Source organism: Zootoca vivipara, chromosome 16 (assembly GCF_965207765.1).
Source record: "Zootoca vivipara chromosome 16, rZooViv2.hap1.1, whole genome shotgun sequence".
NCBI classification, from domain to species: domain Eukaryota; kingdom Metazoa; phylum Chordata; class Lepidosauria; order Squamata; family Lacertidae; genus Zootoca; species Zootoca vivipara.
Genome location: NC_142599.1, coordinates 4,070,971 through 4,097,341, shown reverse-complemented (window position 1 = coordinate 4,097,341; position 26,371 = coordinate 4,070,971). Strand labels below are relative to the sequence as shown.

At 44.8% G+C, this 26,371-nt stretch overlaps 1 protein-coding gene across 4 annotated transcripts; it reads right to left on the bottom strand.

Annotated features, from left to right (window-relative positions):
* Positions 1 to 1,415: 1,415 nt before the first annotated feature.
* CDK2AP1 (cyclin dependent kinase 2 associated protein 1) lies at positions 1,416 to 22,782 on the bottom strand. 4 transcript variants are annotated; one of them, XM_035098976.3, is made up of 4 exons: positions 21,087 to 22,782; positions 7,071 to 7,177; positions 3,725 to 3,851; positions 1,416 to 2,755 (listed from the first exon to the last, which is right to left on the bottom strand). In XM_035098976.3, the coding sequence occupies exons 1-4, from the start codon at positions 21,160 to 21,162 to the stop codon at positions 2,688 to 2,690; spliced, it is 378 nt and encodes a 125-aa protein (XP_034954867.1). In that variant the 5' UTR covers positions 21,163 to 22,782; the 3' UTR covers positions 1,416 to 2,687. The 4 variants fall into 4 exon arrangements, with proteins under 4 accessions (XP_034954867.1, XP_034954868.1, XP_088516116.1 ...); XM_035098977.3 differs by lacking the exon at positions 21,087 to 22,782 and adding an exon at positions 20,838 to 20,972; XM_088659990.1 differs by lacking the exon at positions 21,087 to 22,782 and adding an exon at positions 20,372 to 20,512.
* Between the last annotated feature and the right edge of the window lie 3,589 nt (positions 22,783 to 26,371).

The window sequence follows — 26,371 nt, the reverse complement described above, 5'->3', positions numbered from 1 at the left end:
AAGAGCTTTTCTACCTTTGTGGTATCCAGCAATTGAGCCTACAAACCAACCTTGCCTCCCCCTTAAGAAGTTACTGCATCAAACATTTTCTAGATGGAACCCAGATAGATGCCTCTTGTTTTAAGGCAGGAGTAGGGCGACTTCCTGTCTGCACTTTCAGGAACTGGTGCCCAGTTGCCTTTCGGTAATAACACATCAGTGGTTTTGTGTTTATGGACAATCAACGTTTAGCTGCAAGCCCTGCCCTAGCCTCTGTCATCAGGTCATTACCCAAAATAAGCCTCCATCTCTATGAAGCAACAGTTGACAATGCTGGAAATTGGATTTGGAGGGAAACGGGAACCCAGGAGTAGTACTGGCTGATCAACTATGTCATAGACCAGAGCTTTTCAAAAAGTGGTGACACTCTTTTTAGATATGCATATTTCACCGCAGAGTAATTCAGTTTTACTAGCAAACCGACAGCTAAACTAACCCCTTATAAGAGCATTTGTGCAACACACCTTTCACTTTGTACCCAATACACTAACGTGTTGTGACAGAGTTTGGAAAGCTCTTTTATAGACCAACTAGCTGGCCCTGCCACCCGTTGCTGTGGCTCAGTCTGTTAAATGGAGTCAGTCCCCCTTCAGAGTCCCATTTTACGCGTGTTCTGTTTACACAAGCGCATCCCTGTGAGTCCCCCCCCCCCAATGCCGATCCATGGCGTATCCCACCCCCTCTTCCCCCCACCCCCGGCTCATCCCTGTAATTGGTCCCACCGTGTCCTGACCTAGCGAAGACAAAGAGCTGTGAAGCTGCAGAAGCGAAGATGAGACTGTGGGAAAGCCCTTTACCCTTGCCCCACCCCCAGCTGTAGAAAGATGGGCGGCACCACCCAGCCCACCCAGGGTGGGGGAGTGGAAAATGTTAATTTTTTCACCTAAAATACTGTCTTATTTATTTCATAGTACTGTACATTGATTATTGCCTTCATTTTATGGCTCAATGGCCTCATTAGACAGTAAAATCCGTGTTAAATTGCTGTTTTAGGGGGTGTTTTTCATCGTCTGGAACGGATTAATCCACTTTCCATTACTTTCAATGGGAAAGTTCGCTTCAGGTTAAGTACGCTTCAGCTTAAGTACAGACTTCCGGAACCAATTGTGGTTGTAAACCAAGGTACCACTGTATATAGATGAAGTTCATTGAGCCCAATGGGCCTACTCAGAGTATGATGTCACTGGATATTGCATGTTCAGAATTGTGTAAGGGGTAATTCCCCCATCATGCTTGCTTACCTTATTTTTATCCTTTATGCTTCCACATCACTAAGTTCCTATGCTGTATTACCTGAGGGATCTCCCAGATGTTCCAATAATTCTACACTTTAATGCTTTTGAGTAATTGGGCCTCTGCTGCTTAACAGTACCAAATTGTTAATGAAAATAAGCTTTATTACGTCAAGTAATAAATACATACAAAGATGCAAATAACAGTTTTAGTCACTTATTTGGAATTCTTTTTTTTCTTTTCTTTTTTGCAAAGTTACAATTTAAATCTGGGGGAATAAAGTTGCTTTTGGGGCCTGCGACAGGTTAGAATAGTCTTTTTGTAGAACTCGTGCACTTTTAATGGAAACACTAACAATCATGCAAAATGGTGGGGAGGGGGGGTAATTTTTGAACAGAATTTATGGTGTGTGCACCAAATTAGAAATTAGGCTGTCAACCAGTGAAACAAGAAACAATATCTGTACTCAAAATTAAAGCAGTCTGGTAAGAAATGGTTTAGTGGTGAAGTCAAATGAATGCTTGAGGATTAAGGCAGCTGTTTTCAAATTTTGCTTTCAAGGAGCCCTTCACTCTGCTGTTCTGCAAAGGCTGAGTGTTTGCCATAGGAAGTCTGCTGCACTGCAGAGGACTCTGTGGTGTGTACACCCAATCCATGGGGTGTAATATCTGGAGCTGCTTAGCTTTGCCAATGCCCCACATGACCATACCTTGCAACCTAGAACATAACCAGCACTCCTTTTACATTACACAGGAATACTGGCAGCAGCAGAGCGTGTCCAACATTACTGATATTGTCACTGAGAAGTCCCTAGAAAGCTAAGGAGCCGTAGACCTTTCCTAAAATGCAGTTTGAAAACCACTGGATATGGGGAACACTTAAAGGAGCAACCTGAGGCAGAACAGAGAATTAAGAGAGGAATGCAGTTGTTTCTTTAAAAAAAATATTCAACTAATTCAGGGAATGCCTCAACTTAAATGAAATATTGCAAACTCCACTTTAAATGAGAGGAAGGATAATCTTCTTGACTATGGCCAGGATTCCAGAAGAAAAAAAGACAGCACAAGTTTTATCTACCCGAGGAGACCTTTGGACTTCCTCAAACCAAAGCTCCCCCATTCTGGATGGTGAGCTGCTTTTGAAACCAAGAGGCATTTCAGAAGCTGTTTGAAGTATGGCACAGGGTGGGTGTATTTGTTGGGGGGGATTCAAACTTTCCACTGGGCACACAAGCCCTTGGGTGCCTCCCAAGTGCTACTTTGGATTGTGGCCCACATTCTTGGAAATGGCAGTGGGGGTGAGGAGTGGTTGAGTCAAATTAAGGGATCTCTCTGAATGCCTTCTGTAGTCTCCAAAGGAACTGGTGTCCCTTTTTCATAAAAGGTGGAAAAATCTTGCAGCCATGGGAAGAGATGCTAGGATCTTGCATTGCGCTCAGTCTCTGCCAAACACTCTCGAACTAGTCCTCTGGCGTGAATGATGCCTGCAAAATAAGTAACATAAAGTCTGCTTGTGTTTACTTTTACATAAGCAATACAGTGGTACCTTGCTTTAAGAACAGTCCTGTTTACGAACAATTCGGTTTAGGAACTCCCCAAAACTGGAAGTAGTGTCCCGGTTTGTGAACTTTACCTCCGCCTAAGAACGGAATCTGAACAGTGGAACGGCAGAGGCCTCATTAGGGAAAGTGCGCCTGGGTTTAAGAACGGTTTCAGTTTAAGAACGGACTTCTGGAATGGATTAAGCTCATAAACCGAGGTACTACTGTATACAGTTTGGGAGGCATTGACTTTTTGCCAGTTTCATATGAAGGTATAGCTGCTTTTTCATTTCACTGGGACATTTGCAGGAGAACTTCCTTGGTGGAGCATGCCTTTGAGTTATACATTTCCCCCTTTTTCTGAAGCGGTTCAGTGACCATTGCAGCATTTTTTGTAAGGAAGAAAATTTTATCTTTAAATATTCTTGGAGGGGGCAAAGCATGTTTCTAGGTGGCTAGGGAAACAGCTGCATAGCAACCCATTAATCCAGGTGTATCCAGGATGGTGCCATCCAAATGTTGCTGAACTGCTACTCTCATCAGCCCTAATCAATGGCTATGCTGACTGATGCTGGGAGGAGTTTCCAGATATCAGAACAGTCTTCAGTCATGGTACTATACGTTAAAAGTCATATATTACTTCATATGCTCTTGGTATGAATTGCACAGGTTAGAAGTGGGTGGCCTTCTTTTTGGGTGGGACTAGGTGACCTTTTCATTTCTGCGCTGGCCTAAAGTGGGAGCTCATGGGCCACTAGAAGCCCAACCTGGACCACTCTTGTTAATAAACCTTTATCAGATATTGTGTTTTTTTACCTTTTCCTCATTATCTTGTGGACTAGGTCCTTAGGTCAAGTAATTTAGTGTAAATAATATGGCCTAAAATATTTCTCTCAATATTTGCTTCATTACCTCGTTTTAGCCTTTCCATGGCACTTTTACTTCCAGCATATGTAGGCCTGATTTCTTTTCCTAATTCTTCTATGATGGCCAAAAGTTCTGCATACTTGCTCTGTGGTACTTGACTGCTACTCGTTCCCTGGCAGCAGAAAGAAATGGGATCTGAATTAGAGCAGAGCAAGTCACAATAACCAACAAACCATAATAAATCTCAAATTAATCAATTCATTAATTGCTGGGTGACAGTGAAATCCTACACATGCTCTGATTAGTGGGGCTTACTCTTGGGAAAGCATGCATAGAATTGCAGTCTCAAAGTGGCTGCTTAGTGCCACTTTTAGCACTAAAGGGAAGGGAGGGTTGTCCCCTCATTATTTTATTTATTTACTTTCAAAAACATACTGCTTGATGGTAAGAAATCCTATTAAGCAGCTTACAAAATTATCAGATATTAACATTATCTATAAAAACAGTTAAGAACGGGTCCTTTAAAATATTTAAAAGACCATTAAAATCAATAGTAGCTAAAAAGAAGAAAGACATCAACATTCCGCATAGAATCTTATGGGACCCCAAGTGTCATCTAGTCCAACCCCCCGCAATGCAGGAATCCTGCCCACAGCCATCTGCATTGGCTTGCCTAAACAAAAATGTTTCAAGCAGACGTCCATCTGGTGTTGATAGGCTGAGAGTTACAATGTATACCCCCCCAAAAAAATAAATAAAGATAACTGTTTCTTAGAGGTGTCCCAGTTCCACATATCAAAGCAGTTGAGAGGGCATGTAAGGAGTAAGGCGACCCCGTGAGTAAACTGGTTCCCAGGTTGTTGAGGGCTTAATATCTTAATAACAACACACTGAGCTTGTCTGGGTAGCAGATGGGAAATGGGCAACTAGTGCAGATCCCTGAGCAGGGGTTCTTTGCACACAGGGCTTCATTTGTGACAGCAGCCGTGCAGCTTCCAGATCAAGCCCAAGGGAAGCCCCAAATAGTGAGCACTGCACCTTTAAAGCAACTTGAACGTGAAAGCTGCAATATTTATTCAGACCATCATTGAGGAGAGCAGGTTAAAAGTAGAGCCAGCTCGTGAAAAACAGAAGCTTGTTAACAAATAAACATGAACCCTTAAATCCCACAACCAGAGCAAAAACGCTATGTACTTGAATCACATAATCACTCAGTGCTGAATTTGGTCAACGTCACTTCTGTTTGGAAACTGTAATATTTATTTTAATCCATCCATTTAAATTTAATCCATTAAATGACATCAAGACCAGTTTGTTGACTTACACAGGCATTTCCTTGATTTCTCAGCCCATCTCCAGATTTTAATTGCTGCACTGTTTTAATTGGGGACATTTATATTTTAATTATTCACTCTGTTTTTATATTTTGCAAACTACTATTTTGGAACTGTATGTGGTGTACGTATATAAATTAATAATATAGACAACTTTCCTTTTTATCAACAAGCCTTTTCAATTGAGGTTCTTATCCCAGTCTGTTTGAAAGCAGCCACCGTTGTCCCAGTCCCAAAGAAAATAGCAACTAACTGCCTAAATGACTACAGTCCTATTGCATTAACACCTGTAGTGATGAAATGCTTCGAGAGATTGGTCCTTCAACACCTTAGGACATATTTTCCACCGGATTTTGATAAACATCAGTTCGCCTATAGGAGAAATAGGTCAACAGATGATGCCATTGCTACAGCCTTTCACCTTGCAGTGAGTCATCTGGAGAGACCGGGGAAGTATGTTAGAATGTTGTTTATTGATTATAGCTCGGCTTTTAATACCATCCTTCCGGACATTCTTATCAAAAAGCTGATGGAACTAGACATTTCTTCTACCATCTGACTGGATTAAAGACTTTCTGAGGGATCGGACACAAACAGTGAGGATTGGGCTTGTTACATCTACCTCCCTGAAGCTCAGCACTGGCACTCCACGTGGATGTGTGCTGAGTGCCTACCTGTACTCGTATACATATGACTGTATTTCACTGTAATAATTAAGTTTGCAGATGATACTACCATGATGGGTCTAATTACAGGTGGAGATGAATCAGTGTACAGGGGGGAGGTTCAAAAAGTATCTACATGGTGCTTAGAGAATAACTTTCACCTAAATATTAGCAAGACAAAGGAGATGGTGTTGGACCTTCGGAGGAAGAGAGGGGAACTAGCCCCATTGTATATCAGGAAGGGTTGTGTGGAGAGAGTCTCTTCCTTTAAATTCCTGGAAGTTTCCCTTAGTGAAGACCTCACTTGGAAAAATAATATAATTCAGGTGCTTAGGAAGGCCCAACAGAGACTCCGTTTTCTCAGGGTCTTGCGAAAGAACAGTGTTAAACAACAATTGATGACCTCCTTCTACTGGTCCACAATACGAAGTGTCCTCTCATATTGTTACACAGTGTGGTATGTTGGCTTGACAGCCACGGACATAAAGTCTTCACAGAGGGTGGTGAACACAGCACATGATATCATGGGCTGTCCCCTGAGCCCACTAGATGACATCGCAAGGGATCGTTGCCTTAGGAGAGCGAAAAAATTATCAGGGACGATTCACACCCCGGCCAGCGCCTCTTTAATCTTCTACCCTCGGGCAGGAGATATAGAAGTATAATTAGTCATAGGTAAAGGTAAAGGGACCCCTGACCATTAGGTCCAGTCGTGACCGACTCTGGGGTTGCGCGCTCATCTCGCATTATTGGCCGAGGGAGACGGCGTACAGCTTCCAGGTCATGTGGCCAGCATGACAAAGCCGCTTCTGGCAAACCAGAGCAGCACATGGAAATGCCGTTTACCTTCCCGCTGTAGCGGTTCCTATTTATCTACTTGCATTTTGACGTGCTTTCGAACTGTTGGTTGGCAGGAGCTGGGACCAAGCAACGGGAGCTCACCCCGTCACAGGGATTCAAACCGCCGACCTTCTGATCAGCAAGCTCTAGGCTCAGTGGTTTAACCCACCTGGGTCCCTCATAATTAGTCATACCAACAACCTAAAAAACAGTTTATATCTGTGGGTTGTTAGGCTGCTGAATGGAAAATAATATAGTGGAACTGACTTTCGGGGTTGGTGTATTGTGTGAAAAGCACACAGAGTGCAATGTGATTTGAGTGTTTGTGTGGGGGAAGGCTTGGTTAATTTCATTGTACACAGGTTGTACATTGACAATAAAGGTATTATTATTATTATTATTATTATTATTATTATTATTTTATTTTGTCAGATTTGAAATTGTCCTTATATCAAACCTTTTGTGGTGTTTCAAGGGAACTGATTCATAAATGAATGAATAAATGGCATAAGAGTCACATTGCCGGCAGCCCAGAATGTTGGAAATTTTTACCTGCACTCCTTGTGTGTAGCCTAGAGATGGGGGTCCGTAGTCATTTATAAGTTGTCTGTATTGCCCTGAGCCTGCCATGCTTGTGGAAGGAGAGTGGACGTTCCCAGCTTTGGAAAAAGAAAACATACAAAGTGAGAATGATTACCAAATGTTGAGTAAGATACAAAACTAGCAGGTTAAACATTCTGGTTTTGAAAGTTCACTACCTATCTTCCTTATTCCGCTAATAGTTGCCAGCTATGCTAATGCAGTGGTAAAAATAAACAGCACATTGTCCTGATCAGTAGAAGCATGAGACACCATGGCAATCATAACACATTGACATTTGCTTTCTATGAAAGCTTTTCCCAACTGCTCAGAGTTCTTCACATAGATCTTGGACATCCTAACAGGAACCCTGTAAAGTAGGTCACCATTATTCTCCCCATATTGCAGATGGAGAGACAGAGTCCGACAAGTGAACAGCTCACTTAAAGTCTATATCTGGTGTAAAAATAATCATTCATTCATCCATTTTTTAAAAAACTGATGTGGCAAGGTTAATAGTCCTTTGTCGGAAATGCTGATCTCTTGTAGGAGGAGAGGAAGGGGAAGTGGATGGGAATAAATAAAATGTTATTTGTAGCCTTGGCATCTGTGCCCCAGACAGGGTGCAGCTTCGCTATCCCCTGATCTATCGCTGCAAAACTCCTCACCTGGCTAGCCTAGCCCTCCCCCCCCCCCAGACTGCCAATGAGTGCTGCCAAAGTGGAGAACACCAGCCATTTGTTGGAGAGGTGTGCACACATAGGCAGCCTGTTGTTCAGCTACACACATGAAGACCAAAACAGACCACTGGTCTATCTAACCCAGTCTTAGCCATGCCGACAGATCTCCCCACCGAGAGGTGCTGCGGATTGAACCCCAGACCTTCTGAATACAAAGCAGGTGCTCTTCACCAATAAGGAGCTAAGGCCTCTTCCCTTTGTAAAACAGAGCGCAACATGCAATGTTCAGGAAACATGCGGGGTGGGGGAGGCAGGCGTGAGAAGGGAGGCACTGAGGATCTCCAACTGGACTGGCATGTCATCTCCCCCCCCCCCCGGCACCTTCTCCTGGGGCCGTCTTCCCCCATAGCACATGTAAGCGTGCCCTAGAGACTGCTGATGAGTTTAAGCCAGCATCCCCACACACACACACCAAATGCCAAGCCACTGGGTAACCTTGGGTGCCTTTACCTGATCCTTTGCCGTCTGCCTCGAAGACATAGTAAGACATAGTGGCCAACACAGAGTGCGCCTTATCAGCACCGCAGCAGCAGGCCCCGAAAACAAAAGAAGGCTTTTGGACTTGGCCGCGGTGCCAGCCCTCCTTGCACAGTACAGATGGCCGCATTAGTCGCTGTGCCAGCTCAGCTCAGATGGAGGGTGCGGGTGGGAGGGTGGAAGGAAGGAAGGAAAGAAAAACAAAGCCATCCTTGCTTTGAAAGCCCTGGATCCTGAAAGGGTTCCTGCACCCCAAAAAGGACATCAAATCCAGGCCGAACTTTTAAGGGGCAGCCCTGCTCCGAGATGTGGCCAGCTTTGGAAAGCAGCGAAGTGTGGTAGGAGGTCCCGAGGCAGATTTGGGATGGTTTCTGGCAGTGAATTGCCAACTGCGGTCAAAGGCATAGCATGGCCTTGGCTTGGCTCTAGCGAAGGGCCCCTCGCTCTGTGGCAGAGGACCTGCCCCAGCCTTCTCAGTCTGCCTTCACCCAGCCCCCACCTGCTTGCCTTCCTCCTTACAGCTAGTCTTTTTTTGGGGTGGTGGCACTGGCACTCTGGCTGCTGTCTCCTCAGCCTCAGTGCTGCCCTTGCAGAACTCAGCAGAGAAGAGGAGCCAGCGGACAAAGGTAGCATGAATTGCCTGTGCCTGCCATTGGCTCAGATGCTGCCTACTGTTTAAGCTCGCCACCTTCTGCCCCACCAGTCCCAACAAGCATCAGCTACTCCTGATTCTTTGCGTGCAGAAGGCCCCAGGGTCCATCCCTCCTTGGCATCTCCAGCAAAGGCTGGGAGAGAACCCAGCCTGAAGTCCCGGCAAGCTGCTGCCACGCTGCAGAGACCACACTGAACGAGAGGAACCAATGGTCTGACTTCCTATAATGCAGTTTCTATGCACTGCGCCTCCAGGAATCAAAGCAAACAGCTGTATTAGCAACCTTCCTGGGGCACAAGCCTGGGCAGTATGTGGAGGCAGGAGCGGTGCTAGGGCTTTTTGCGCCTTAGACAAAAACACCTTCTGGCGCCCCCCGGGCGCATGCGTCATGACGTACGCACACACACTTGGGAGGGTGGCGGCGGTGCGGGGGTTTTGCGGGGCAGGCTCAGCAGCGCCCCCTCCATTTTCGCGCCCTAGGCAATGGCCTAGTCCGCCTAAATGGACGCACCAGCCCTGTGTGGAGGTCCTGGGCTGCCCAGACAACAAGACACACACACACACCTGGTCCAAAGGAAAGGAAAGCAAGACATTTGGCACCAGCTTGGTTGCAGGAGGTGCTGAAAGGAGGCATACAAGGTACCATCCATGTGGACGAGCCCTCATTTTTCTCTACAGCATGTGCAGAAACCACCTTCTTGACCATTGGACCCGTTGGAATATTAATCAGCCGAACACCTGGTCATAGAGAAATGTTTTCACCTGGCGCCTAAATATATGTAATGAAGGCGTCAAATGAGTCTCCTCGGGGAGATTTCCACAAATGAGGAGCCACAGCAGAAAAGGCCTGTTCTCGTGTTGCCACCCTCCAGACCTCTTGAAGGGAAGGCACATGAAGAAGGGCCTCAGAGGATGGTTGCAGGGTCCATATCAGGGCCGGCTCTAGGTAGAATCCCGGTGGAGCGGGGTGCCAGAGTGCCGGGCTAGTAGGCAGGGAGCTGCGCGGCAAAGCCGCGCGGAAGCCATGCTGCGCCCTGCAAGGGCGGGGCGCCGGAGCGATCTCCGCCCCTCAGCACCAGGGCGCGCGACCTGCTCAAGACTGCCCTGGTCCATATTGTGAGAGGCAGTCCTTGAGGTGTTATGGTCCTGAGTTGCTTAGGGATTTATAGATCAAAACCAGTACTTTGAATTGGGCCAGGAAACTAACTGGCAGCCAGTGCATTTGGGCCAGGATTGGCATTAGATGCTGAAACCGTCCTGCCTGGTGCGCAACCTAGCCACTGAATTCTGCACCAGCTAAAGTTCCTGAACCATCTTCAGAGGCAGCCCTACTTAAAAGGCATTGCAATTACAGTAGTACCTCGGGTTACAAACACGATCTGTTCCGGGTCGCAGTTCGTAACCCGAAAAGGTCACAAACCGAGCGCCATTTTTGCGCATGTGCAAAGCGTGATTTTTGCGCTTTGCGCAAACCGAGCGTGCCGCTTCTGCGCGGAACGCGCGCGCGACGAAAACACTTCCGGGGTTGCGGAGTTCGTAACCCGAACTGTTCGCAACCCCAGCGGTTCGTAACCCGAGGTACGACTGTATTAGTATCCAACCCAGAGGTTACTACAGCATAGGCCAGTGTTTCTCAACCTTTTTTGGGCCACGGCACACTTGTTCCGTGAAAAAAATCACGAGGCACACCACCATTTAAAAAGTTAAAAAAATTAACTCTGTGCCGCCCTATATTATAATTATGACTGTAAGAAACACTTGCCAAATATTGCTTTCCGGCGGGTTAGTGTTGTGTATTGGCGGCCGCCAGGCTCGTTTGCACTGAGCTTTGGGAAAGAGGAAGAGAAATATTGCTTTCCGGCGGGTCAGCGCTGTGTATTGGCGGCCGCCAGGCACGTGACAATGCAAATCGCCCTTCTCGTCGTCGCACGTTGTGGCACACCAGCTAGCGTCTCGCGGCACACTAGTGTGCCGCGGAACAGTGGTTGAGAAACGCTGGCATAGGCAACAGAAGTTAGGCTGTCCCTGTCTGGATAAAGGTACAGCTGGGCAATCAGTCAAAGCTGACGGAAGACACTCCATGCCATCAAGGCTGCCTGAGCCTCAAGTTACAGCAAAGGATCCAGGAGGACCTCCAAGTTGTGTACCCAACTCCTTCAGAACGAGTGTTACCCCATCAAGAGTAGACAACCTCTCAGCCATCTGGTCTAAGGAACCATTGTCTCTAGCAGCACCTCATTCTTATCTGGATTGAGCTTCAGTTTGAAGCTCTCATCCAGGCCATGACCAAGGCAAGAAATTTGCTAGATGTTTTATTTATACAAATGCACATGAGACTCAATAGGACTTAAGAAAATAATATGGAAGAAATATTCAACAGGTGTTGTTTATTATCAAACAACTGCAGTGTAGCAAGGGAAAAAGGTTTGCCTGCTGCATTTCTTCCTCTAAGGCTCAGAAGCATAGCTGCAAAGTTTTCCCTTTTCTCGCGAGGAAGCCTATTCAGCATAAAGGAATTTCCCTTTAAAAAAGGGAGAACTTGGCAGCTATGCTCAGGAGTCCTGCCAGAATGAAAAGTGGCTATTTCCCTGCAACCACAGTTGCAGGGGATCCACAAAGAGAAGGAAAAGAACTGGTATTGAAGTTGCCAGCTTTTACTTCTTTTTACTGTTGAGTGTTGATGCTCCTGTGCCTTCTTCAACAGCAGCCTGATACAGACAAATTCTGCTTTTCCGTTGCTTTGCTCCCTGCCAAGAAAAGCCCCACTTAATTTCCATAGGCTGGGCTGTTTATAAAGCCACAGGAGCAGGATTTTTTAAAATGTTGGCACCTCCAAATGGTGTTAATGAGGAACTTTGCCAGAGTGATGGGCAACCAATGGGGGGGGAAGCATACATCAAGGTCCAATCGGGGACACTCCTAAGAGAGGTTATACACCATAGCTGCCAAGTTCTCCCTTTTTTTTAAGGGAAATTCCCTTATGCTGAATAGGCTTCCTCATGAGAAAAGGGAAAACTTGGCAGCTATGTTATACACATCAGTATAGTAATTTTTCCCTTCTGCAGAGCTTGCGAGCTGCCTTCTCTCTCCCTCCTAATTGATGGGGAAATCAAAGTTAAGTGGGTAATTAACAGCAGAAAAAAAGCCCTTAAAAGCCTCCCCCCCCCCACACACACATCATAGCCACCTGGAATGCATAAGGATACTTACTGTTAGATGCAGAATGACACTGGGGTAGAGGAGAGAGAAGACATTACTGAACCTACAGTGGCCTTCAAAACATTCCCATCCCACAGTGGTGGGTGGGTCACAATTGACGATTCCACACATTTGGCTTGAAGAACGGGTTGGGGTTAAACCCCCCCCCCCGTGAAACCTGAATTCCTGTGTCTTTAACATTAGCAGAACAGGCAGAAATTCGACCAGGAAAGCATTCTCTCTGCAGCATTTTTTCAGGTTAAGAGAGTAAGGGAAGCCACAGCAATCATTCTTAATTCCTCCTACATTTAAAATCTGCCTTCACATCTGCAAGCAAAGTTAGAGTTTACAAGTCTGAATTGTGTGTGTGTGTGTGTGTGTGTTAAGGGGGGGTAGTATTTCATTTGGACGGCTGAGAGAGGCCCCCTCCAACCCTGACCGCTCAAGCCAAGCTGCCTAATCAGAGACAGGGAGCATTTGCAGTCATATCACTGAGAATCCGAGATATTCAATTGCAAGGGCTCCTTTGTCTAACTCCCTTGGCCTTACGCCAGGGTGCTGGCATTAGCGCTTAGCAAGAGGAAGGGCTGGTGTACAAAGCAGACAGAGAAACCATTTTGGAAACTGATGAGAGCTCTTTGCTTCCCTTCCCCCCTCCCCAATTCCACCTAAAGAGTTTCTCTATAGAATGGATGAGGCACAAAGAAGCAGTACAGGTGAAGTGGGGACAGGCTGAGCATCCCTAGAAATTGTTGTGGAAGGGCCTTCAATAACAATGCAATTATTATATTATCAGGTTTTGTTAAAGAGCATAAGAGAACTGACTGGTTCCAGTTCCCTCGGTCAACTCTTGCAGGATGTCCCTTGCTCCAAGCACATCTAAAACATCGCAATTATTCTTCTGTCCAAAACACAGGACAAAAGCAAATGTTTTGCCAGGGGGTGGGGATGGATGGGCAACCAAACCAGCATCCCTACACAAGATTTGAAACTGGAATTAAAAACGGGCTTCCACTGACACCCAAGAGACTTGGTTGCCACCACACGTCTCTCTCCAAATACCTCGTTTCCACTCAGATTTAGGTGGGGTTTTTTTAAAGACATAAAATGTTGCTTCTGCTCACTGTAAGGGGTAAGGGGTCTATTTGGAAGCTCCAAAGCCAAAATGAGGCATCTGAAGAAAAACATTTGCAAATCCAAGACTCCAAACATGCGAACACACAAGGCTCAGACAAGGGGTCTGAGCCTTGAAGGGCACAACCCGTCAGGACATTCTCCTGCACAAAACCTGTTGCAAATTACCAGGACGACACATGCACAAGAAAGTGGAGGTTTGGGGCAACCCCTTTTCATTCTCATGGAGTTTTGGGATGGAGAACGTCCTGGTTCCTCCAGCTGTGGACCTCCAGATGTTGATGGGTCCAATCTCCCCAGCCAATATGGCCCAATTGGGCAGGAGTGACAGAGAGCATTGTCCAACAACATCTGGAAGACCACAGGTTCTCCACCCCTGGAGTAGCAACCTCATACCCAGCGTTGCTTGGGAATTCTGAGAAACCAAAAAGTCAGGAATAATAATAATGATAATGATAATGATAATGATGATTGATAATGATAATGATGATGATGATGATAATAATAATAATAATAATAATAATAATAATAATAATAATATTTATACCCTGCCCATCTGGCTGTGTTTCCCCAGCCACTCTGGGTGGCTTACAGCGTATCTAAAAACAAAACATCAAGCGTTAAAAACCTCCTGATACAGGGCTGCCTTCAGATGTCTTCTAAAAGATGCGTAATTCTTTATCTCCTTGACATCTGAAGGGAGGGTGTTCCACAGGGAGGGCTCGACTTCTGAGAAGGCTGTCTGCCTGGTCCCTTTGGACATCACCTGTTCAAATCAGTGCAGATTAGAAATGTTCAGTCCACCATCTTGATTCAAAATGGTGTGCAACTGAATCCAAACATGGATGAAAACCTGCAGCTTGACCTCAGGAGCCAACATGCAACATTTGGTTATGGTATCTTAAGGGGTGTTCAAATGCATAGTAAACAAACAACTTTTCAAAATAGACACACAGAGTGAGAGAAAGAGAGAGAACTACAAATTAATTTTCAAATGTGTTCAAACAACTCTTTAATCAGCAGCATTTGTTTTAAGAAACCAAAGTCTAAGTTTCTGCTACAACAATAGATCCTCCCAATTATTAATTTCAACAATACCTTATTACAGGACAGCTTAAGCCTTGAAGCAGAGGGGTCTGCAAACTATCTACCCGCAGGGCCCACTTAAGAGAGCTGAAAGCAGCAGTCACAAGATGCTGGCACATGGAGGGCAGGGCTTGGCATAATCAAGCCGTGCCCTGGCGAATTTTCTACTGATACCCAATCCATCTTTGGAAATTGGTAAATTCGGGGGAAGTCCAAAGAAGAAATCACAATTAAAATACAGGAAATAAGAGGAAAAAGCTGACCGAGAAACCTGAAGATCACAAATTAAAGCAGGCTTAACTACTTCAAACGCAATTAGATTTAATAATCAACCAGGAAGTGGAATGGAAAATCAAATTATTAAGAGGGGGAAAAATGAATCAGCCAACAAAACAGGGAAATGGTTGGCCTGGCAATTAAAGAAACAAAGAAGCCAAAATATTATAAATAAAATTAATTACAAAAACAAACTTACGGACAACCCCAAGGAAATTAAAAATGCATTTCAGAAATTCTATACAGAACTATATAAAGCGCCCAAATAAGATGATGAAAAGATCAAGGAATACTTAAATGAACATAAACTAAAGAAAATTCCACAAGAATTAATAACGCAGTTAGATAAGCCAATAACTGAGGAATAAATAATGGAAGCAATTAAACAAGCAAAAAGTGGGAAAGCACCAGGACCTGACCAATTAAGCCGACCAATAGTTCCTTCATTAAAAGAAGTTATGAATAATATAATGGTGAATGGGAAGATACCTAAAACTTGGGAAGAAACTTACATTACTCTAATTCCTAAACAGGGATCGGACCTTACAAATGTCAAGAACTACAGGCCGATATCCCTGTTAAACAATGATTATAAATTATTTGCTAATATTCTGACTCAGAGATTCAAAAGAATAATGGACTTGCAAATACATCCGGATCAGGCAGGGTTTTTACCAGGACAACACCTGAAAGACAGCATGCGTAACATCTTGAACATAATTGAATACCTGGAAATAAAAATAAACGAACAGGCTGCACTGATATTTATCGATGCTGAAAAGGCATTCGACAATGTGTCGACAACGTGATTATGAAGAGTAATTTAGAAGTCCTGGGTTTAGGGGAGAAGTTTAGGAGAAGTGTAGAAGCCACTTATACAGTAAAGACCAAAAAGCTAAACTTATCATCAATAGTGAATTAACGGAAAGTTTTTCAATAACGAAGGGCACCAGACAGGGCTGCCCCCTTTCGCCTCTACTATTCATTGCCACGTTGGAGGTACTGCTAAAGAAAATAAGAAGCATGGAAAATATTACAGGAATAAAACATGGAAGTACTGTAAAGAATATAAGGCAGATGACATAGTCTTAACACTACAAGACCCAATAACATCTATAGCAGAGGCTCTGAAAGCAAGAGAAGAGTTTGGATTGGTGGCAGGATTAAAGGTAAACAAAGACAAAACCAAGATGATGGTCAAAAACATCAATTTGGAACAAACAGATCAAATTCAAAAACAAGTTGGCATTACAGTAACTAATAAAGTGAAGTATCTAGGCATCTGGTTGACCACAAATAATAAGAACCTGTATAAAAACAACTATGCAACAAAATGGAAAGATATAAAAACAAATCTAGAAAATTGGAATAAGTTGAAGCTGTCCTTCTTAGGGAGGATAGCAGTCATAAAAATGAATGTGTTAGCTAGGATGCTTTTCCTATTTCAATCGATACCGATTATTACTGGTTTAAGCCAATTCAGTGAATGGCAAAGTACAATTTCCAAATTTGTGTGGCAAAGAAAAAGGCCAAGGACCAAATTTAAATTACTGACTGACAAGAAACAAAGGGGCGGTCTCTCGATGCCTGATCTCAAAATATACTATGAATTTGCCTGCATAGTTTGGCTAAGAGATTGGCTTAAACTGGAGAACACTGATATACTGGACCTAGAAGGGTTTGCAAATAGGTACGGATGGCATGCCTACTTATGGTATAATAAGGTAGAAGTCCATAAGGACTTTTTGAACCATGTCATAAAAAGATCATTATATCAGGTATGGAGAAGATAACGTGACTGGCTTGAGAGGAAAACACCCTGGTGGCTGTCGCCACAGGAAACCCTTTCAATCAAAAAGCTTAATACCAAAGATCAGTGGCTAACATACAGGGATTTATTGGTGGAAGAAAATAACAACTTAAAGATGAGACCCTATGAAGAACTAAAAGATAGGCTGTCAGGGTGGTGGGAATACCACCAACTGTATAATGTATTTGTAATAGACAAAAAACCAAAGGGCTTCGAACACGAAAAAGCAATTCTGGAAAAAACGATTATATAGAGTAACACAAGGAATTTATCTAAAATTTATGAATTTATACTTGAATGGAATACCAAGCCAGTTCCAAGGAGCAAGAGAAATATAATGTGTAAATAGAAATTGTATTTGAGTACTGGTATGTATGAAACGGAAAATCAATAAAAAACATAAGGGGGAAAAAGGAAATTAGTAAATTCTTTGCCACTGCTTTTTCTTCAAAAACATTTGCTTTGGAGCTACTGTGACAACCCAACCTCAGTTTTGAGCTCAGTTTTTACCAGAGGCAGTAAATGGAGAAGCTTTTCTTTTATATTTCCCCCTTCCCACCCACCCCACACCTCTCAAAGTATTTTTTACCCTTGTCCTATAATTTCTTCTCCTATTTTCCTTTCACACACAACTTGTTATTCCCTCCTCTTCAAAAAAAACTGTCGGTCTTTCCTCCTTCCTCACCTTTTCCATTCATTCATTTCTCCTATCAGAGTTTTCCCCCTCTTGTTCCCTTTTCCATTCCTTATTTATCTGACTCCGTCCTATCCTTGTGATTGCAATTTGTTCTAAACTGTTTTTGATGCTGTATCTTAAATTGCTGAGACACACCCTGGGACCTTTAGGCCAAGGGCGGGTAGATAACAGCCAAGGTGGATCTAATAATAATAATAATAATAATAATAATAATAATAATAATAAATACTAGTATTTTCTCTTTTCTCTCTTTCTAATTTCCTCTGGCTCTTTTCCCTCAGTCTCTCCCCCTAAGCCTCTCTGTCTCTTGACCACCTTTCCTCAGCATGGAAGGAGTTGCTGGTGTTGGCACTGTTCCAGCAAAAAGCTGTGGGTCACAGCGATAAGGTGGGCAAGTGGGCAGGTTGTGGCACTGAGGCCCACCTGAAAGTGGTCCATGGCCTACTGGCAAGTCCTGACCCACTGTTTGAGCAGCCCTGCCTCACAGCAGGTGTGGGGAACGTTTGGCCCTCCAGTCGCTGATGAACTACAAGTCCCATCAGCCCCAGCAAGTATGGCCAATGGCCAGGGATGGTGGGAGCTGTAGCAACACCGGGAGGGCCAAAGGTTCTCCACACGTGCCTTCAAGAACATGCTTCAAAAAGCGATTCTGCTTGCTTTGGAAAGAGATATGGAATAGTGGACTCAGACTTAAGGGGAATGTGAGTGTCAGAGGCCCACCACTCTCTCCGATCCTAATTTGCCTCAGAGCTGTAGGAACGCCAGAACGCCAGACCAATTTATCCTTGGAGAGAAGCTACAGAGGAAATCCCAAATGGCAATTTGGGGCAGATATTCATTCTCAGGGTCCTCTTTCAGTCACAAAAACCTGCATCTGACGGGGGATATAGCTATATTAGTAACTCTGCAGAACTTGCCTGGTTTTGCCTACACAGCACAACTTACTCCTGAGTCAACGTGCAGAGGGCTGAGCTGTGTATGGCGGAGAGCACAGCCAGTCCAGGTGAGGGGACCCTGGCCCCGTGGAAGAGAACAGGCTTTCCGTACAGAAGGCCCCAGGTCCAAGAAATGGAGGCAAATGAAAATTGTCCATCAAGAAGTCCCCCGTAGCAACTTTGCATACACTTCCCCCACCCCTTTGCCTATGGTTGGAGCAATTTCTCTTTAAAGTCTGGATGGCCCCAGAAATAATTACACTTTCCTCAGAGGACCTCAGTGGGAGCGGTTGCCTGGCAATTCCCAGCAAAGGAAGGCTTGCCTCTATCAAGGCCTGAAGAGCTTCCAGCTGCTCAGCTACAGTGGTGGCCAGACCCCCTTGGGGGGGACCGACAGTAGGGTGAAGCCAGAGCCAAGGAGGGGCAGAGCCAACTCGTTCTAGGTTTCTGCCCACCTTCTTCCCCTGCGAGGAAGCTGACTGGCAGTGGACCCTCCCAACTATACAATTCTATGATGCTAAGAAGACTGCAGGGAGACGACACGAGGCTGGTGGGGCAGTGACCCATTTGCCCTGATGAAGCAGCTTCCACAGCTCAGCTGCCCCCCCCCCTTGCCTCAAAGGACTTCAGTGGGCTCTGTTGCCTAGGCTAAGACAGAGAGACACTACACTATTTCCGTTCCCAATAGCAGCCTCAAATGCAATTTTTAGTGTGAGGATCTTTGGAAAAGCTGCTGTGAGAGTCTTTCAGGACTGTAAGTATGCTAAACCAGGAGTCAGGAAATTTTTAGGCCTGCTGAATTTGTCTTTTGCTGGAAACTCAAGACCAATCAACCAGAGTCATGTGTAAAAGATATATACAGGTAGTTTGAAAACAAAGATCAGGGTGCCTCTGTGGGTTTTATTCAAGTGCTATATAAGCAGGGCTTTTTTTCAGCCAGAACTTCCAGCACCTCTCAGGTGGTTGCCATTACCATTCTAAGAGAATGAGGTGAGTTCCAGCACCTCTTTTTCTAGAGAAATAGCACTGGATATAACTACTGGAAAACACAGAGAGAGTGTGTTTTCTGCAGTTCGCAAGAGGCAAAGTTAAACCGAAGGAAACTTTTTTTTTGTTTTGGCGGAAGGGGAAGATGTGGAAGAGAAAGGCAAAATGAAGTAAAACAGTAGAAACAAAAGTGAAAGTGAAACACAGGGTTTTCTCCAATGAAGCTCTACTCAAAAGCGGACCCAGGGAAATTAATGGACCTTAGCCATGTTTATTAACTTCAATGGGACTACAGTACTATGAGTTTGACTAACACTGAAAACAACCCAGACTCTCTCTTCACATAGATGACAGGTTTAACTGATAAGAAGAGTAAGGGCAAAACACCCAACTTTTCTAAACAGTAAAGGCTTGTTTAAGGGGCAGTTTACACATCCATGAACATCACTTGGTCACAACAGGCAGCTGGATGTGAGAACGTTTGCTGAAGTAGATACATCTCTTGAATGGCATACTCAACAAGCAGTGAGCCTGCCTTGCAGCATGCCACTCTCAAGGTGTGTCAGAGGACCAGCTCCCAAACATTTCTGCTAAAGGGACCACTTGAAAACTGCTGGCAGTCTTGGTGGACTACTTAATGCTTTTCTGGCCTGTCCTAGCAATTAAAATTGTAACACAACAAAATGCAACATATAATAATAATATGCTCTTAAATCACAAATCCATGGACACACTGCACCCTCTCTGAATGAAGCTTGCTGACCATAGTTGGGGGAATCCTGGGTTACAGCAAACGTTTTGCATGCAGGTCCCAGGTCCCATCTGCCGCACCTCCAGTTAAGAGGCTCTCAGGTACCAGCTGATGGGGAGAAAAGTATTCCCTACCCAACAGCCTGCAGTCACTGCCGCTCAGAAGACACAGTGATTTGCAATAAGGCCGCTTCCAAAGTCCAGGAATGCCCAGGTTCTCATCTTCAGGAAGGTGCATGAGATCAAAGGTGTAGTGGTTAGAATGTCGACTAGGACCTGGGAGAGGCCACGGTGCGAATCCCCTCCACCCCAATCAGCCACTAAGAAGCTCACTGGATGCGACCCTTGGGGGGGCAACCACAGGCTAACCTACCTCCCAGGGTTGTTGTGGAAGTTAAACGTGAAGAGTTGGCGGAGAACCCTGAGCTCCTTGGAGGTAAAGGTGGGATTATATATATATATATATATATATATATATATATATATATATATATATATATATATATAAGCAATAAATAAATAAAAACAATACCATTTGCAGGGCGCTTCCACGTGGTCGGCTCCCCTAAACCCCCGCACCCTTCCCTCCTCCCCGCCGGCTCCTCGCGCACTTGCGCCCAGCCACCAGCAGCGGCCCTCGCCGAGGCGTGCAGCGCGCCTCGCTTCCTTCCTTGATCCGAATCAATCAGCCGCTCTAGGGAGGCAATCATGGAGGGGAAGGTGGGGGGAGGAGGCGTCAGGACCGAACCTCCACCCGCCGCTCCTTGATCCCATCCCCCCCCGGCCCCTCCGCCAAGCCCCCCGGGCCACCCTCGCCCAGGCGCCGCTGCCGCCGCTGCCGGCTTCCCGGGGCGCACAGCCTCGCCGAGCTGCCCGGGGGGGAGGGGGGCTTGGCCGCCGAGCCAAACTTTGCACCCGCTCGGGTGTCCCCCCCTCCCCCGCCGGCGCAAAAAAAAAAGTGCATAATGGCGGAGATGAATCAGCTCCGCGGATCTGACCTGAGTGGGGAAGCGGAGCGAGCGGGAGCAAGGCGAAGAGCCCGTCTCCGAGCGGCGGGGCTCGCCCAGGTAGCCAGGGCGCAGCGCAGCGCTTGCCTTCGCCTCCGGCGCCAGCGGGGCAACCGGGGCTCCCCCCGCCGCCACCTCCTCTTGCAAAAGGCGAACCAATGCAAAATAGCGATATTCCGTGCGCTTAAGCAGCCATGCTAAGGAGCCTCCGGAGAGGGACCGGCAGAGTTTGCGCCTTACCTTGGCTGATGGGAGCCGCCGCGATGTGCGCGGTCAAGTTTGGCTTGTAAGACATGCCGAGCAGCAGCAGCGACATCGGCGAAAGGAGGCGGCGAAATGTCCTGAAATTCCACGACGCGGCTCTCTCGGGCTCCGTCTGCCTGTCCGTCGGTCTGTCTGTCTTCCCCGAGACTTTGGGGGTTGTTTACTGCGAGAGACAAGCGCACGCCGCAAATATGGCCGCGTCACATATGGATAGAGATACATCTATATGTACACAGATTGCCGCTCGCTCTTTTGCAACGCAGGATATCATCCATACATCAGGAGGAGGAGGAAGAGAAGGGCGGCGGCGGGGGGGGGGCAAAAAAAGAGGACTCTGAAAGCCGGTGAGGGGAGAGGAGGAGGAGGGAGGAGGGAAAAGTTTAACCTCAGCACAGGGAGTTCTGGAATCCCTTGCACAAAATGTGTAAAATTTCCCTCCCTCCTTTATTATTGGGAGGAATTGGTTCCATTTACTGCCTAGAGAGGTGCAAGCTTTATTATCATCTATTTTTTACCCCCTTAAAATAAGTTTTCAGAGTTTTAAAAACAAAAAATTTGGAAAGAAGTTTTCAGATGCAGCCATTCTTGGAGGGATATTTCCAAAAAAAATGGAGCAAATTAAAGGGTGGGCATGGAACGGTTGAAAAACATTTACATACTGCTTGGTTGTTTAATCTCCCCACCACTATAAAAAAAGCTCAATATTTGCAACAATTTAAAATAAATAAATGCAACCATAATTTAAGATACAGGAAAGGCTTTAAAGATAAATAATAAACACAGTAGGCTATAAATAAAAATGTCATGTGCTACTTGTGTGGGTGGTACCAAATCCTTTACTTTTTATATTACTTTTATTGGCTTTCAGAACCTCTGTTTTATAGTTTTATTTTCTCATAGTTTTGTTTTTTCACCTGTTTGGTCATCTATTTGTAAATTTATCAATCAATACCAGAAATTAATTTATATAATTAACACAAAACATGACCGAGTCTTAAATATTTCACATCTTGTTTGTAGCAAGGTCCTTGAGAGGGTGGGGGCAGATAGCTTCTATTCAACTTGGCAGAAGCTGGTTGTCCTTAACCCATTTCAGTCTAGCTTCAAACATGGGTTTGTTGATGAAACAGTTTTGGTCATCCTGATAGATGACTTTGTAACAAAAAAATTTAAGGTCTTAAATATATTTACAGTACAATGGATGTTCATAAATGTACCAAGCAAACACATACAGTAAGACAGTCCTGAAACCATTTTGACTCCCAAACTGACCAAATGTTTCTCTGCAAGGAGGGAGGGGGTGAGGGAATCTTCCCATTGTCTCAGGAATTAAGTAATTACCACCTCAAATAAGTGGCCAGAATACCAGAAAAAAATTCATTATCAGATAACCTGGCAGACAGGAAAAGCAACAACATTCAAATTTCTGTTGTAGACCGCCTTTTCTATGATGTAGGTATGATGTATATGAGGGGTGGTCTTGGGCTACACCCCTTCTGTGATGTATGTATGATGTATGGAGGGATGGTATTGAGCTCCAGGCAGGGAATTTCAAAATGTCTATATAAGGGCAGGCACACCTTTCATTCTGGGTCCTCCTCCTTTCTCCTGCCTGGGAGGGGAGCACCCTGTTGCAACAGTTCAATAAAGATCAGGCTTACGAGCTGCTTTGCTTCTCAATATTCTCTGGCTGGCCTCTGTTATTTTCTCCTACCAATGGAGAACCTATGAGGGCTCTTGTATACCCCATAAGGGAGTAAGGGCAGATTTTGTTTGTTGCAACTTGCAGTGGGAAGACAGGGAGTCTCTCATTCTCCTTGCTCTCTCAGTGGGGTTTCATACCATTGAGTATGTATCTTCCTCAACCGCTTTATGGGTTGAGAGTTTGAGGGACGGTGTTCAGGTGGTTGTGCCCCAACCTAGAGGTGACTTCTACTCAACTCCTTAGCAGTTGTCCCATGGGGTCCGGAAGGGATTCATCTTGCTCTCCAACATCTATTCAAAGATATTTGGAAGTGACACACAGCTGTTTCTCCTTTTCATTGGAATCAGGTGAGGCTACTTAATCTCTGAAGGCAGTAATGGGCCACACAATGACAAACAGACTGGAGGTAAATCCTGACAAGATGCTGTGGGCTGATGGCTCCCAAGCCCAGGAATTCAGTGGGACACCTGTTCTGGAGAGGGCCTGAGGCCACCAGCAGAGGAACAGGTGGCCCCGGAAGGCTGTCCATGAGGGAATGTGGCCCTCAGCTGAGAAGGTTCTCCACCCTGGCTTATGGCTTTAATGGTTAAAACCAGCAATTTGAATGGGGCCCAAAATTGGACTGGAAACAAGTGCAGATGACAGAGCCCCAGAATAACGTGGTCACGTTTTTTCCTAATATGCATGTTAATGCAGGCTTAATCAATTGAGCAATCAACCAACATTTTGGATGACAGCCCAAATGATAATGATTTTAGCATTTTTATAGCTTTTTCAAGTAGGCTTGACAGCAGATCACAGAAATCTCTTGTCATTTAATCAAATAAATATTAAATTTACATATATTTCATATGACTGATTATCTGTCATAGTTGTATGTCATTCAGTAACAAAGTTCTTTGGGCACCTTAAAATAAATAATTTATTTTTAAACATTAAATACAATTTCCCCCACCCCATAAAATCAAAAGCTACATGCATGCAGCAAAAGACAACAGCTAATCAACCCCACCCCCACCCCACCCCCACCCCCACCCCACCCCAAAAATAAAACAGGCCCAGACTCTATAATTTATTTCAAGATCTTCACCTAGCACAGAAAAGACAACAAGGATGGTGACAGGGAAGCCATTTTGTAGCTGGGGTGCCACTACCAAAAAGACCTTTTCCCCTGGTGATTAGCTCCCTTGCTTTATTTTACAGGGACACCGAGAGCAGGGCCTACAAAGATCTTAAAAGTTAGGGGGGTAGCTTAATATAGTTTTGAAGAGGAAAGAACTTTTTTGTTTTGTTTTGTTTTTAAAAATAGCTTTATATTTGTGTGGCAGCAGGCAAATAGAAGTGGCAGTTCCTTCTAGTGCAAGTATGAAGGGAAAACTCAGACAGCGCCTGCCATCAGCAGTATTTATATTTATATTGAAAATAGTTAACTTTTAAGTGTGTTAGAAGGCACCCCAATTTATCATCCCCTCCCTTTTCTAAAACCTACTCTTTCTATATCAGCTATCTTATTCAAGGACAAATTTATTACTCATTATTATTGCATTTTATTTACATACCATGTTGGAACCCCAAAGGCCCCTGAAATAGCGAGCGGCATTTTATAACAACATTTACAACGGAGTACAAAAAGTCATAAACTAATCAGCAAGTGGAACAATGTACTGTAAAGCAAAAGAATCACAATATTGGTCAAACAAGCAAGAGGGTCAAAGGGGGTGCCCTCGCTCACCCTTCTTTCCACAGGCTAGAAACCTGAAGCAACAATGTGAAATGGTCAACGAGATAAATGACCCCCAACTGAAAGTATCAAGGGTGCTCTCAACATTCCTTCTACTTGAGAGATTCAAGGTGAACAAGTAATCCATGTAATTAACTGCCAAATATATTTTAAAAAAGCAAAATTGGGAATACTTGAAATATTAAGAGTTTCCACAGAAAGAAAGTGTATGATGTCCCAAGCCCATGCCTTCTTAGAATAAAAAGAATGCAGCCTTTTCTTACAATAAAATGAAAGAAGTCAAGAAAATACAACAGCAGCATCTGAAGGTTGTAAAGCAACAGACTATTGAAAACACAGAATCAAACCAAATTCAGTTTATCATAGCTGCCAAGTTTTCCCTTTTCTCGCGAGGAAGCCTATTCAGCATAAGGGAATTTCCCTTTAAAAAAGGGAGAACTTGGCAGCTATGGTTAATGTTTGAAATGACATGAGGAAATGAAAAGGGGGTTATCTGGCACCAATACCCCCACCCCCCCCCACAAAAACAGGTGTCATATGAGTTTTTATGGGAAGAGCACACCAGAGATTAGGGGCAGAGAACCTGTAGGCTTCCAGATGCTCTTGGACTCCAGTTCCCATCATCCCTGACTATTGCTTATGCTGGCTGGGGTTGATGGGAGCTGAAGAATCACAGGTTCCGATCCCTGCCATACCACCTGCCCTCCGCTTGGTGTTTTGACAATGAACATAGGGTACAGGCAGGTGTGTTTGGGTATATATATTTAATAATGATTTTAATCTGCTCAGTTGGGCTTACTTCTGAGTGGACATGCATACAATTGCACTCCAGCTGCCCACATAAAACTGCAGTTCTGAATACATGCACACCATGGAAACAGTGGGCTACCTTTTGAGTAAGTGCATAGGATTATACTGAAAATCTTAACATATGCATTTTGTCTGCTAGATGCGGATAGAGTTCTAAGGGAGGTTTTGTTTTTAGGTTGCTATTTATAGTTAAACACATTTTACTGTCATAGGAACCAACTCCTAGAGGCTAAGGTCCCTTTGCTCCCCAATAAAATATATGAGGGGGCAAGGTAGGTCCCTCCAGAGTTGATGGGCATTGCTATTTAAATGGTGTGTGTGCAGTGCATCTTGTGATTGTTTATGCAGGGCAGGGCTTACCTGGGACCCCCTAATATTTTATTCAAGTTGGCACTTCTGTTTCCTGTTCATTCTTTCAAAAATAACAACCATAAACCAAATCTACTTATAGTAGTGTGTCCTCATTTAAGTATAGAGGCAGCCTCTCCAACACTGCCACCCCCTTGCCCCAGGTGCTTATTGTCAAGAAAACTAGGCAGTGACTTGCATTCCCTTCCCATCCTTCGCGTTGCTCCATTTACCTGTAGAACTAACAGTTGCCTCTTCTTATCCAACTCCCAAGCCATCTGAAGGCAGCCCTGTATACAGTAGAAAAGTTTTTTAATGTTTAATTATGTTTTATATATGTTGGAAGCTCCTCAGAGTGGCTGGGGCAACCCAGTCACATGGACAGGATATAAATAGAATAATAATAATAATCCCCTTCATGGATCACTGCCTTGTCGTGGCGAAGGGGCTTGAACAACTCAGAGAAGCTATGAGCTATGCCATGCAGGGCCACCCAAGATGGACAGGTCATAGTGGAAAGTTTTGACTAAATGTGATCCACCTGGAGAAGGAACTGGCAAACCACTCCAGTATCCCTGCCAAGAAAACTCCATGGACAAAGACAACAGGCATATAAAAGTTATGACGCTGGAAGATGAGCCCCCCAGGTCGGAAGGC